Source organism: Podarcis vaucheri (genome assembly GCF_965113315.1).
Source record: "Podarcis vaucheri genome assembly, chromosome: 9".
In the NCBI taxonomy this organism is placed as follows: Eukaryota; Metazoa; Chordata; class Lepidosauria; order Squamata; family Lacertidae; genus Podarcis; species Podarcis vaucheri.
The window spans coordinates 28,989,601-29,003,811 of record NC_138767.1 but is presented as its reverse complement, the minus strand read 5'-3'; the positions used below and the strand labels follow the sequence as shown (position 1 = coordinate 29,003,811).

Genomic DNA, 14,211 nt, shown 5'->3' with positions numbered 1-14,211 from the left:
TGAAGAAATATTCATTGTAGTGTGACATTCTTGGTGAATTGTAATATCGAAGTAGCATTTTAAAACAGGGGTAGCCAACATGTTCTCTGGATGTTGGACTATAATTCCCATCATTATTGATCTTGGCTGTGCTCTCTGGCTGAGCCAATGAGGGTTGGAGCCCAACAACATATGAAAGGAAGCTCTTCTGTTTTAAAACTTTGTTAGAGGAGATAGTATTTAGCACACATGCAATCATATTTTGCAAAAAGGTTTTTGGGAAGACTGAAAACTAATACTGGGAGAAATATTTATTGAAATGAATAACAAACTTGTACACAGTGTGAACTAGCAAAAATAAATTAGGCAAAGCATTCTCAGCAGTAAAAGAGAGCAAATTAATTTTAAAAAACATACATTTTGTGTGGGCCATGCACATTTCTTAGAAGAGACCCTATAATTTCAATGGAACTTAACTTCCAAGTATATATTATCACTCTTATCCTACACAATTATGTGGGGTTAGTGGCTTAAATGTTTGTTTACAGTAGGTATGATCCAGCCAAAGTTAAGCATTTTTAAATCCCACTTGTTTCAGTGGGAGAGATTTGTGCTTAATGCTGCCATTAAAATAAGGTAACCTTGAGTCGCACATGCTTAGCTAACTGTGTTGTTCCCTAGTAATGATACATAATGCTTCAGTAAACTTGATTGGTAATCTAAAACTTCTCCATTGTAAAGAGTTGGCATGCAGTGATCTTAGATTTCCTTTCACTTGCTTCAGTTAAGTAACAGGAAAAAGATAAGCATGGTTTGTGAATTAGTGAAAACACCATTTTCTTCACACAGTCAGGATGTGAAGAAGATGTACTGATGAATCAACGCTCTGGCTTGGCTCTAACATAAAAATCCTTGTTGAGAATGATCCATGTGCTCCTTTACCATTTCCCTTTCATACCCTTATTGCACAGCAGGTTTTGGCAAAGAAATCCTGGTTTCTCAAACCACAGTTTCCCAGGAGATCCAAACTTGAGGACTCAGCTACACAGCTGCAATGATAATGTTACAAGTGCATTATAAAAATGTGACACCAGATGACCCTGTGGAACTCAATGGCAAATTGCATTGTATATTTTATAGTGGGGCTTTTTGTAGCATTTTCAAAGCGTTTTTTTATATCTGTGTAGATCCAGCCTAAGAAACTGTGGTTTAAGGGCCACCTCCAAACAAGAATATGAAACCAGCAACAATTCCAAATTGATTGGTGCTTTGGTAGTTTAGTGATCTTGTTTAATCTGCAGCTAAGTGCTTTTTTTAATTCTCCGTAGACACCCCTTTATGTGGTAAATCATGGTGAAACAGGACCTATTCGATGCAACAGGTGCAAGGCTTATATGTGCCCCTTCATGCAGTTCATTGAGGGTGGAAGACGATATCAGTGTGGATTTTGTAACTGTGTGAACGATGGTAAGTAGTACTTATTTATTTTGAAATAATGGAAGCCACTTTCTAAGCAAATGTGAAACTACTTAGGTCTTTATTTTTATTTTTTAAAGTTTTTGAAGACTTTGTTTCATTTTCAGGCCAATCTGCATTGACTTGAAAGTCACATTAATTTAAATACCTAAGAAAGTAAGTGAGCCCAAGGTTGCATTCCAAAGTAAGGATCTGCATCTTGCTAAAACTATGTGATGGATTTTAAATATATATATATACTAAATGCTTAACTTCGTGTGAACCTGAATTGCTGAATGACTCATACATCAGAATTTTTATATGTGGTCTTCATGCTCTTTTAGACCTAATTTTGCTATGGACCTTCCTTGTGTCATCCTGGATATCAGAATGGAATTACTTAACCATTTGATCCAGGAAAATGGATGTCACTGGGAAGAGCACAGAACTTGTTTTCTCTAGCCTTAAAGCTGTGACGAGTTAGAAATTCTTTCATTAAGAAAATTCTCCTTCCCGGATGCAATCATCTGGAATGGGAAAGGCATAGGCATTTTGGCATGCAGAATAAACTTTAAGAGCAAAACCTGTGTTGAGCTTTTCACTGGCTTTCCCTAGGGAATGCATATGTATGCACTCAACAAGGATGATCAAACTATCATGAGAAAATGTACCTGAATCCTTTGTTCTGAAAGTTCTGTAAAATAATATGGCTGCTGTAATGATTTATGTCTTGTCTGCGATTTCATTAGATTGAATAGGCATGCAGAGGAGGTTATGCCATTATATGAGATTATTTTCTGAGCAGGCTGAAAATGTGTTTCAAAGGGGGAAACATATTTTAACTGCCCAGAAAAGAGCAAATGTTTAGGTTGTTGCCTCCCTTTATGACAGAGGATTTTAATGGTTAAATCATCCATTAATTTTCCCGTGATGGGAGTTGCTTTGAACGCAAGATGCCATGCCATATTTGTCCAAGTGCAGTTGCATGTGACTCATAAGTACGAGTTCCTGAGCTTTTGGCTGGTTCCCAAGACTTTGCCAGAATGAGTCTTTCGAGACGTTTGTATCTAGTTGGATTTCCTCAGCTGGATCAAAGTGGCAGCAGAGAGCTTTCCCTAATACAGTAATCTTTTCAACTCTGAAACATGAACCTCGAAAGACTTATGCCAACTCTTGTTTGTCTCAGACCTTAATCTGCAGAATGAAATAGAGAGAGAGGGCCGTCGGCATCATGGGCTGTTAACTCAGCATGAAGTTCTCACAAATGCCTACTATTTGCATAGCAATAAGCTACCAAATTATTATTTAAACTGATATTGCAGTAAAAATAGAATCATTTGCACTTTTGCAGGGCCTTTTCATCTGTATCCTTTCATGCACTGTAATTAAAGCTTCAAGTACGCATCATAAGCAGAAGGATTAAGAGAAAATTGTCCAGTCTTGCTGAATAGGTGACTGGCAACAGTGAGACACTAGTGAGTTGTTTTGCATCGGGGACTATGAGTGAAAATTGTAAAGCAAACTTTTGTTTCCACGTTGGAGAAGGAAGGGCACTGGGAGTCTTAAAAGAGCCACCAAATAAGACTCATGTTTATCCTATTTATACCTGCCCTGGGATTGCAGAAGTATGAAAAAAGACACCAGGCTTTGTCCCTGGCTTGCGGAGCAAGGGCCCCAGGGTGTATGTTTTATTGCTGCAATCTATTCTAAACTGCCTTGGAGAACATTCACTTGAAAAGGGGTGCATAAATATTTGAAGTAAATAAGCAACAAGCACCCTAACAGCTGAGCAAGGGCTTATCCACACAGTCACCCAAAAGGTTTCCAACTTATTTTTAAGAATTTTGTCATTTTCTTGTTCAGTAGTACTATGTCTTCCCTGAACTATCATGATATTCGTAATAGGCAGGCGAGTGGAGAAGGAGGTTGAACCTAATGCTATTTTCCATTTCTTGCCATCCACTTTTATAAACTTAAACAAGATAAGTGCTTTGTTGAAAAGTCTGAATTAGCAAATTTCTAGCTCATACTGCATTTGAAGCTGCCTTATATGGGGCCAGATTATGCATTCACATGGTAGTTTATTCCACTTTCATGATGTTACCCTACCTCTTAATTTCCACAATATATTTGAGCTATTCCATGATGTAAAAGCCACTGCCAGAACTATAGTGGGATATAGCACACACCCAGAGCCATCTGTGTGTTTAGCAAAAGGGGAGAAATCAGCTTCCTGTTTTTGTTTTTCTTTAGTTCCTCCATTCTATTTTCAACATCTGGATCACATTGGCAGAAGAATAGACCACTACGAAAGGCCAGAGTTATCTCTAGGATCATATGAATACATTGCTACTTTGGATTATTGCAAGGTAAGTCTGTTCAGCCTGGAAAACAGTTTGTAAACTTTGTGCTAAATCAAGGAGAACCCATTACATTTGTAAAAAACACACACACACACAAACGAAAGAAGGAAAAGAAAGAAGAGAGAGACTCACTTGCATGGATTATAGAGGGAGGAAAGAGCTCTGCAAATACTTATTAACTATTTGTTGAGGAATTAGGTGCCCTTTGATCAGTGAGGCTTACTACTAGGTAAGTGTCCTTAGGGCTGCAGCCTTAATGTATACCCTCCAACATTTCTCCGAGAAAATAGGGACGTCCTAAGGAAAACTGGGACATTCCAGGTTCAAATAAGAAACCAGGACTGCTTCTGTAAATCTGGGACCGTTCCTGGGAAATAGGAAAACTTTGAGGGTCTGTTACTGGTTTAAGCCTAGTCTCTAGTTTTAGTCTGCACCAAAGTCAAGGTGATTATGTTGTTGTTTAGTTGTGTCCGACTCTTCGTGACCCCATGGACCAGAGCACGCCAGGCACTCCTGTCTTCCACTGCCTCCCGCAGAGATTAAACCCAGTTCTAAATGCATTAGGTGAAATCCGAATAAAGTTAAATGTCACATAAGTTCACATTGATTTTAATGTGGGTACTCACAGGCGTCTGCTTGGCTATTGTGAGAATAGAATGCTGGACAAGATGAGCCTCTGACCTGATTTAAGTGTGACATAGAGTTGTTTACTGTTGCAAAAATTGTTATGTGTGCACCGTGCATACACTGTAAGAGCATTTCCATTAATTTCAGTAAAGGCACTCTGTCCATACCCTTTCCTTTTGCAATTCCAGAATGTGTCCCTCAGTTAAACTGACTGGACATCCTGTACATGTCAAGGCAACTATTTGTACACGTACAAAATTGCACAGACCTCTCAGTCAGGTTGTATGGGGTTAAGCTATTTTCATTTTACACAAGGTTTTAATTTAACTGTTGACAGTCCCTTTTTACTGTGGACGCTCCACATTGTGAAGTCTTTCACTAGAATGGTACATTCATGATTTGGGGATAGTGTATCGAATACAACAAAAGCATAATGATGTATTTCCCTCCTACATTGAAGGAAAACCACAATTTTTCTTTGCCTTATTGAATAACAGTGAGGGTGAACAGCTAGAAAAACATTAACAAATAACAGCTGTTGAGTAGTGTTGCAATTCTTTGGAATGGATTTAGTAAATGCAAAATTTTTGCTTTTTCAATAAATGTCTCACAAGAGTGCCAACTTAGCCCTGCGACCAGGGGTGCCTGGAGCTGTGGGTGCCATGCAGTGTGAATAGCCCTGGCACCAAAATTTCTGGGTGCCTGGCCCCTTCATGGGGATTTTTGTGGGTGCTTGGGCACCCAGGGAGTTGGTACCTGTGATGTGTCATGAATCTCTCCAAGGTCTTTTGCTATAGAATTTACATAAGGTATGAGAATGTTTGTCAGCCTGCTGCAAATGCAGAAACTGGAACAGCTTTTGAAAACCTCAGATCTCCACTTACATTGCTGTAGCTCACATATTTTACTGCTGGGTGTTGCTTTGGAGTCACTTGGAAATGAATGAAAGGAAAATAAGGGTTGTTATGGCTAGCCTTTAAGTATGCTGACAAAAATCCTGCGCTCGTTATCACCTTTGTTGCTGATATGTACTTCCATCTTACCATATCCATTATTAACCTGTGAATGTTTCGATGAACTTTAACAAGTAAATTATAGGCCAGGAAGTGACTTTCACAAAACACTTAACACGTGCAAGCGCTCAGGTTGATTGTTTGTTTGATAATGGAAATGTTAGGGGAGCCTCTTGTGTGTACATTCTGAAACCAGGAGTCTGCAGTGCTGGGGTTGGGGTGGAAAGTATGTTGTTCATCATCTTTACGTTTTTGGAGCAAAGGTGAGACTGCAACTGATTGCAACGGATACCTGATATCTCAGTTGACTCTCATAAATTGCCTTGGCGCTGCGGCTTTCTTTAAAAGACCTTTGAGAAACATTTGTGTCTGTTTCTTTGAGTATTTGCTTATTCTTTAAATTTCTAAAGTAATTAGTCTTCTGAAAATTGCTGAGCATTGAGTATAAATAGTGGAGTTATCAATGTATTTGATTCAAATGTGATGTGTGTGTGTGTGTGTGTGTTATATGACGCTTCACAAGAGAAGCAGCAGCATGCAGAAATCTGTAGGTTTCTGTGGTAGTTGTGCCTCTTGGTTACATATATGACACTTGTTAAAGGATAAAAACTACCTGTTGAGGACCAGCCACATGTTGCATTAAATGGGTGCATGCATTTCATGTGCCTTATTTTACCATTACAAATAACAGGCAGATCAGAACCATAGTGCACGGGGACTTAGCCCTTTTTCTTTTTGCCATGTTCCCAGTGAGCATCCTCCCCACATTCATCAGTGCTCTGAAGCTGCTTTTTCATCTGGGAAGCTGTCTCTTAGGGTGAAATTCTGTGTGTGTTTGTGTGTGAGAGAGATATACCGGTATATTTCAGTGGCACCACAGTGCATGGGGGCCACCTATGTGTGCTGATCCCAGTGTCTCTTTCTCCCTGCCAACTTTGGTTTTTTTAAAAATAAAAACAAGATACATGCAATTACATGCATTTAACCTATTGTCTTCTTGGGGTTGTTCATCAGTAAATGCTGAAAATCTGAACTCTGTTTTCTGATTGCTACAGTCATCTGAAGGTATATATTTTTGAAGCTTTTAAACTGGATAAATAAAAGCTTCATACAGAAAGAAAGAAAGAAAGAAAGAAAGAAAGAAAGAATAGAAGATGAAAAATAAAAATGGGGAAGCAACTTGTTAAACACCTAGGTATAAATATTGTGTGAGGGGAAAAAATATTTGTCCAATTCTTAACAGTTTTACTGAAACACAAGTTTTGTCAGTAAAAACAGTATCCTACGGCAGTGACTTACCTGTGCAAATAAATAAGCAAAATGATTGCCCAACAATCATTAGGGGAGTCTGTGGAAATATATGGGTGGATTATGAATCTTTGGTAGGTATTTTATTTTTCCTGATTTTTGTGGCTGATTTCTTTCTTTCTTTCTTTTTTGTAGAACAACAAGCCTCCACAGCCGCCAGCCTATATCTTCATGATTGATGTTTCCTACAATAACATAAAGAGTGGCCTTGTTAAACTTATCTGTGAGGAACTGAAGACTGTATTGGATAGACTTCCAAGGTAAAGACAACAGTAAACTTCTAGTACATTTAGGATCCTTGGTGAAGATGTAGTAACTGCCAGGTAAAAATTCTTTGGTGTTTGCATAGAATTTGCTCCATGCTCTTTTTTCCTTCTGGATATCACTTTCTTGGGGTTCCCAGTTTGGTTGGTTTGAAAGATTCTGCTCCTCATCAAGCACTGCAGCCATGACATGAATGGCACGGAATGTCTTGGTTTGCTCCCTCCTCCTCCATGTTGTGACTGCAGACTCCATATGTACTCCATCCACTGGTTTTGCTGTGCTGTAGGAAGGTCAAACTCCTTCAGTTCTGTTCAGCTTGTTCAAATAATTAATGCCTTCCTGTGTCCCTCAAGAAGGCAAGCATTCCAATACTGTTTGAGATGCATGCTCTGTAGCATGTTTCAACAATGGCACGTGAGACAAGGGAGCCACAGTTAACCAGTGCATATTGATGTACTACACTTCTCCCTTGTTGTGAGTGGGAAAACAAGCCGACTTTAAACCATGGCTTCAAACGTTGGCTTGATTTGAAGCCACTAACCCTGGTTTCTGGGTTTTCTATGATTACATGTTGAATCTTTTGCCACTTGCGCGTATCATTGGCTTATAGAACTAAATCAGGGTTTTTGGCTCCATGTTGTGTTCAAAGGCTAATGTTTAATTTGTATACATTGGGCTACAGTCATACCTTGGGTTACGAACGCTGTGGGTTGTGCATTTTTGGGTTGCAGACCATGGTGAACCCAGAAGTACCAGAATGGGTTATTTCCAGGTTTCTGTGCTCGCGCATGCACAGAAGCGCAAAATAATGCCATGTGCATGCGCAGAAGTGCTGAATCGCGTCACGCGTGTGCACAGACGTGGTGCTGCGGGTTGCAAACGTACCTCCCACACGGATCACGTTCGCAACCCGAGGTTCTTACATACTGGACAGGAACTGGTACAGGGCTGTGGTGGTGGTTGGCAGAAGTGAGATTTGCTTTTCGCTCCCTTTACTCATCTGATTATTCTGGATGTATTTCCTCTTTCTCTTCACTCCTGCCCCCTAAATCTTCAAACAGGCATTTAGCTTAAAATAAAATAGTAACACTTCAGGCTCCTGGTAGTGTACGTTCATCTGTTTAAATGTTTACCTGGCTTTTCCCCAACCCCCCAATTTGAAATTCAGTAGTACTTCAGAGGGCAGAGTGGGGGCAGGGGCGCCGCGCAGCATTTTCCTGCTTGAGGCAAAGTGGGATGCGCCACTCCACTCTGCTTCTCTGCTGTGCCATCTTTGCCTCAGCTCTGCCCACCTATACCAGCAGCAGCACCATACCACCTCTGCTGCTGACAGAGAAGTCGAGCCGCCATCAGCGCTGATTTCTGGTGAGATCTTGCCGAAATCTCGCAACATCTCTCTCGCACTGTGAAATCTCGTGAGATCCTGGAAGATCTCACAGGAAATTGGCACCAGTTCCAGCGGTGGAGGTGATGGAGCTCCCATGGTGTTACAGCCTTGGGGGCTTCCACTGCCTGAGGTAGCTGCTTCACCCTGCCTTGTGAATGGACAGAAAGGACTGACTTTATTTTTTTTTATAAAATTTTTATTGGTTTTTCACCTTTTATAAAGACAAAACACACACAAAAAAAGACAAAAGACAAAAACATGTATAATTTCAGAAAATCCTACTTTCCTAACCCTGTTCCCTGACTTCCTCCCACCCCCCCTCGTGCATCCCAATTCCCAAAATTGTGTCAGCAAATTGGTATTTCTCCTCTTAACCATCTTAATATTACCTCTTTTATAAAGAAAATAAATTTTTCCTAAGTTGGACTCAAATTCCCTTCCATCGATTTCTCATTTTGTCTTAGTTAAAGGTCATATTAACTAAACCCAAAGGTCTTGAGTGTTTTTAAAATTCTATTCTTCCCTCCCTCCCATCCCCGGTTTTCGTCCCTTCCCAATACATGTCCAGAATAGCAGTTCTTAGCCTGGGTTCCTCACGTCCGAGGCTTTCAAGTCTCTTTCAGTCCCTCTCCGCCGGTCTTGTTGGTAGTCCTTTATGTCGGTCATCAAATCTGGAAAGAGTTCTGTCACCATCAAACCATCTTCTCTTCCCACAAGGACATTTGAAAACAGCTGCTGGAAAATTTCCACAAAGCCTGCATCTTCAGAGTCAAAGTCAGAGTGGAGGCCCCAATCATATTTCTTTATTTTAAGTTCCTGTATTCCATAAACTCCCGGGGCCTCCTCCTTCGTCTTTTGCATCTTTCGCAGATTTGTGGTAAATATAATCCAAAAGTCTCCTTGCTTGTGTTCCACAGATGTCAGCTTCTGGTTGGTACTTTCCAACTTTACTTTCTCTTTTTCTTGTTTAGTCTCTTCCACTTCTTTAGCTATCATTTCCGATTCAGCTGTGGATTCTTTCTCATTCAAGTCCTCAATACATTCAGCAGAGCTGCTTGTTCCAGAAGTCAAGGTCATAAGTTGTTTATTCATAGCCAGACTCTGCTCTTGTAAAATTCCCACCAAATGAAACATTCTTTCGATTTCCACTAGTAACTTTCCATCCACAGCCATTGTAGTTTCACAGAATTCCCCCTAGAGGGAATCTGGTTACTTATTAGTCTTTTCTCCAACAATCCTCTAACTTATTGTTATTACTTTGTTTCCAACAATTTTAGTTCAATTATAACTCATCTTAGTCCAGAGGGATCTTAAATGACAATTTTTCCGCTCTAAACTGTCCGTTTGACAGCTTTGACAGCTGTCAAACTCCGCACCTCTTACACAAGCTCAAAGACAGGACGCTCCCGGGCCCGGGAGGGGGGGTGTTTACAACAAAAGGAAAGCTTCCAGAACTCCACTCTCCAGCTCAAAATTTCTTTTTGCCAAATCTTGGAAGTTAATGTCTTTTTTAACTCACCCCTCAAAGGGTAGGCTCTCCAGCTTAGCTCTTATATCGTTGCTTTAGATCGTCTGCAAGGGGGGGGGGTGCAGACTTCCTTTTAGCACACCCCCCGGTCGTCTCAAATTCACGGGATAATATTCTTAAAGTCCAATTCCGTTTTACTCACGGGTTATTCTTTTCAGTCCGAATTTCAAGGAAGGAAGTCAGCGCTCTCCAGTCATGGCTCGCGGCTTCGCTCCACCGAGGTAGCGATCGACTCTCAGTGCCACGCCACCCTCCGTATCCTCTCCGCAGCCTTTAAAAAGGCTCTTCGTGGATCGGGGGGCGCTTAAGGCACCCGCCGAGTCTTCAGTCCGCAGGCTTCAGCGCCTGCAGTTTTTAAGGGTCCCCGCGTCGCCGGCGCGGCAAGACCCGTCCTCGGTTGAGCCGATTCCCTCCGCAGCTCGGAGGGAATCCGCCATTTCCAGATCGCACCAACCCGGAAGTCCCAGAAAGGACTGACTTTAGGACTGTCACAAGGACAGCTCAGCAACACTCTTCACATCTGTGTTTTGCTGGAGCCATGGGGGGGGGGGAAACAACAGCTGCCCTTGTGCTGTTTTCTGAAAGAAATGTGGCCAAGAAAAGTGTGAGTACAAATTCATAGTGGGCTCACTAGTAACACTAAGGCTGCATGCACAGATTCCCCCCCTCCCAATAATCCTAGGAACTGTTGTTTACCCCTCACAGAGCTACAGTTCCCTGCACCCTTAAACTAGAGTTCCCAAGATACGTGTGTTCATATCCTATTGATGTTCAGATGTGGCCTTTCATTCACTTTGTCTCAGGCTAAAATCTAAGTCTTTCATAAAGATTGTTTCTTGTTGTACAGTTTAGACACTCATGATATGACAATTAATATTAATATGGTAATTAATAAAGCTCTCTTTCCCCCCTCCTCCATGCAAAATAATGCTTTTGAAATTTAACCTGCAGCTGTGTTTTCTAAAAACTATTTCTCTTCCAGGGAGGAGCAAGAGGAGGCTTCAACTATTCGGGTTGGATTTGTCACCTACAACAAAGTCCTCCATTTCTTCAATGTAAAACGCAATCTTGGCCAGCCTCAGATGATGGTGGTCACTGATGTCAGTGAAGTGTTTGTCCCTTTACTGGATGGTTTCCTCGTCAACTTTCAGGAGTCAAAAGCTGTCATAAACAAGTAAACATACAAATTATGCTTTTTATGCTCAGGTGTGAATATCTTCAATAGCAATTACCTTGGGTGATTTCATCAATTTTCAACCTATAAAAATTTGACAATCACATATTTAAAGACCATGGTTATGATCTAGAGAGATATGCAGGTAAAACTTGATTGTATGTGTGCTTCCATAGGTGCATAATGTCTGTAGACCAAGCTTCCCTAATCATGAGTCCCTCAATGTTGTTGGACTACAACTCCCATCACCCCTGACCTGATGTCTGGAGCTCATGGGGGTTATTACAACAATATGAAAGCTGATACAAGTAAAGACAAGAACTTTAAACAGTAGGCCCACAATTTACATGGCACTGTGCCTAAAGCCAAAATGGCATTTATTCACAACACACTGGATGCAATAGCGGGTGGGGTTGCCAAACTTAAATGCACTTAAATGCACTTAAGTCGCCAGCTTTCTGTATGCAAATAAATAATATGACTAAGATTGCACTGCTAAAAATACACTATTTATAGAGTGCATACACAAGAGACGTAATTTATTTTTGTATATCGGCGCAGTCAAATGAAATTTGCCTTACAGCATTACAAATTTGTCTTTTGATTGAGGAATTAATGTTTTTGTGCAGTATGGCTTATAATTTACTTGAAAAGTATTTTGTAGCTTTTAAATTCTTTTCACTGCATACAAAACTTCTAAATAAATTAGAAAGCAGTTTCTTCTGCAAAACAGGGAACTGTGCATAGTCTTGTAGAGGCTAATGTACCAGCAACATTTCTCTCTCTTTTTTTTTTAGTGCAGAGTTTAAATCTTTCAGCAAAGGGGCCTGGTGTCTATATGATTTATTTTCTTTGAAGGATTATCCTGTCCATTCCAACCTGTTGAAACACTGGTCTTTTCCCCCTGTCATAGCTTGCTGGACCAGATTCCAGAGATGTTTACAGACACTAATGAGAGTGAGACTGTCTTTGCTCCTGTTATCCAGGCTGGCATGGAAGCGCTAAAGGTTAGAATGTTCTTTTCTGTGCAACAAAGTCTTTATTAGGACTGACTTTATAAGCCACGAAAGCTCTTCTGGAGGAAGGCTAGCCTTTCCCACAGGTCACGGCAGGAAGCAAAAGGAAACACCAACCATAGTACTTTGTAATATAACTCAGAATCCAGGCATACTGCGCACAGGTGCAAAACAATAAATCCTTCAAATTATACAGATTATAAATTGAAGTCATCTGCTTCATAGCACACACACAACACTGGGAACCAGCTGTCAATCTTAACTTTCCAGTGCATGCAAAACAGATATGGACAGTACTCTGTTGATGTTGTTTTAAGTCATATTTGTTAAATATATAAAACAGTACATGATTCCCCTGCCCATTTACACAGGCCCTGTATACCTGAAGGAGCTACTGAGGGACACTGAGATCTAGCTCTGAGGGCCTTCTGGTGGTTCCCTCACTGTGAGAAGTGAGGGTACAGGGAACTGGGCAGAGGGCAGAGGGCCTTCCTGGTAGTTGAGCCCGCCCTGTGGAACGCCCTCCCATCAGATGTCATGGAGATAAAAACTACACAATTTTTAGAAGACATCTGAAGGCAGCCCTGTAAAGGGAAGTTTTTAATGTTTTACTGTAGTTTTATGATTTGTTGGAAGGTTCCCCATGTGGCTGAGGTTATATTGTGTCCACTGCGGTGCTAGTCTAGAGTCCAAAACATAGAAAGAATCGGTGCTTAAATTACAGCGGTAGGAAAGGAAAGGAAGTGAAGTGGCACATATCACAGAATTTAGTTTTTCTTCACACAGGATTGAATCTGGAAGGGCTGTAGCTCAGTGGCCAAAAGGCTTTGGGAACAGCTCCAGGTTCAGTCCTTGATATCACCCACTAGGACTGGGAATGACTCTTGTCTCAGATCCTCGATAGCCACTGCCACTCAATGTGTATTACAAACTTGATGGCACATTTGGACATCTAAGAAACCACAGGCCAAACACCAGGCAAAGTTCCTACTACAACCCCACCTCTAAAACCAAGCAGTCCCTGCACCAAACCACCCTATTAAAAAAATGTGAGAAAAATTCAGTCTTTAAAAAGAGGCCTTGGTAGGTGTTGTGGGGTAATGTGGTGCCCATGGGAACCACATTGGGGAGCCCAGTAAAGTTTGATGGATCAGTAGTCTGACTCAGTATTGGTTATAGGTTTGGTTCTTACCACAGTTTTAAAAATAATTACAGGTAGGTAGTCATGTTGGTCTGCCGTAGTCGAAACAAACAAATAAATTCCTTCCGAAAGCTCATACCAATAACTAACTTAGTTGGTCTCTAAGGTGCTACTGGAAGGAATTTTTTTTTATTTAAAAAATAATAATTGTGTGGGTTATTTGTTGAGTTGTCATGATGTAATCCTGTTTTGATGCCAGACATTAACAATTTTGGTGTCATTCTCAGAGAAAAGCAATATCGCTGGTGCCTTGGCTCTTTTTGTATTAAACATCAGCATGTTTCTGGAGAGGGTAAGAAAGCTGAAGCACATTTCAGTTTTCAGGAAAATGTATTTATTTTTTATAAATTTATATAAATGCCAAATGGCATCTGTCATGAATGAATGAAAGAAATAAACAAATGTGCTGGAAGCAGACACACAGAGAAATTAAAACCAAAACCCATAAAATGAATACATGACAACTTCAAAGGGGGCAATCTGAGTCCATCTGGAATATTTTTTGTGTATACTTACCATGAAAGTGATCTCGGTGGCCGTGCAGACTTCTCGTCTCTGCATTTATTTTCCTTTGTTTCTTTTCCGCATGATGCCAACTGTGAGCAAATACAGTCAAATATCTTATGCTACAGCATAAATCAAATCTTCTCAGTATTTTTCCTTTCTTTCACCATCTTCCTGGGAAAAGGAAATTGGTGATCGGGTAAAATGGGTGCTATTTGAAAACTTTAAATACACATATTGGGGAGTTTGGGGCAGGGGGAAATGTACTAAACCTTGAGTAGGTCAGTAGTGGCACATAAGCAAGCTGCTAAGGCTCCAGTGTGTGGGCTGTACATTGAACTCACTCCTTGTGTGAATTGACGGTCAAGACCAGTATGAGAGCCAGTGTGGTG

At 40.7% G+C, this 14,211-nt stretch overlaps 1 protein-coding gene across 1 annotated transcript in view; it reads left to right on the top strand.

The window, feature by feature from the left end:
• SEC24D (SEC24 homolog D, COPII coat complex component) overlaps nt 1-14,211 on the top strand; it is a 61,434-nt gene that overhangs the window by 30,179 nt on the left and 17,044 nt on the right. Inside the window, exons 9-13 of the mRNA XM_082236908.1 lie at nt 1,308-1,446; nt 3,688-3,803; nt 6,881-7,005; nt 10,907-11,098; nt 12,012-12,105. Coding sequence (XP_082093034.1) covers nt 1,308-1,446; nt 3,688-3,803; nt 6,881-7,005; nt 10,907-11,098; nt 12,012-12,105 — 666 coding nt within the window. The remainder of the gene's footprint in view (nt 1-1,307; nt 1,447-3,687; nt 3,804-6,880; nt 7,006-10,906; nt 11,099-12,011; nt 12,106-14,211) is intronic.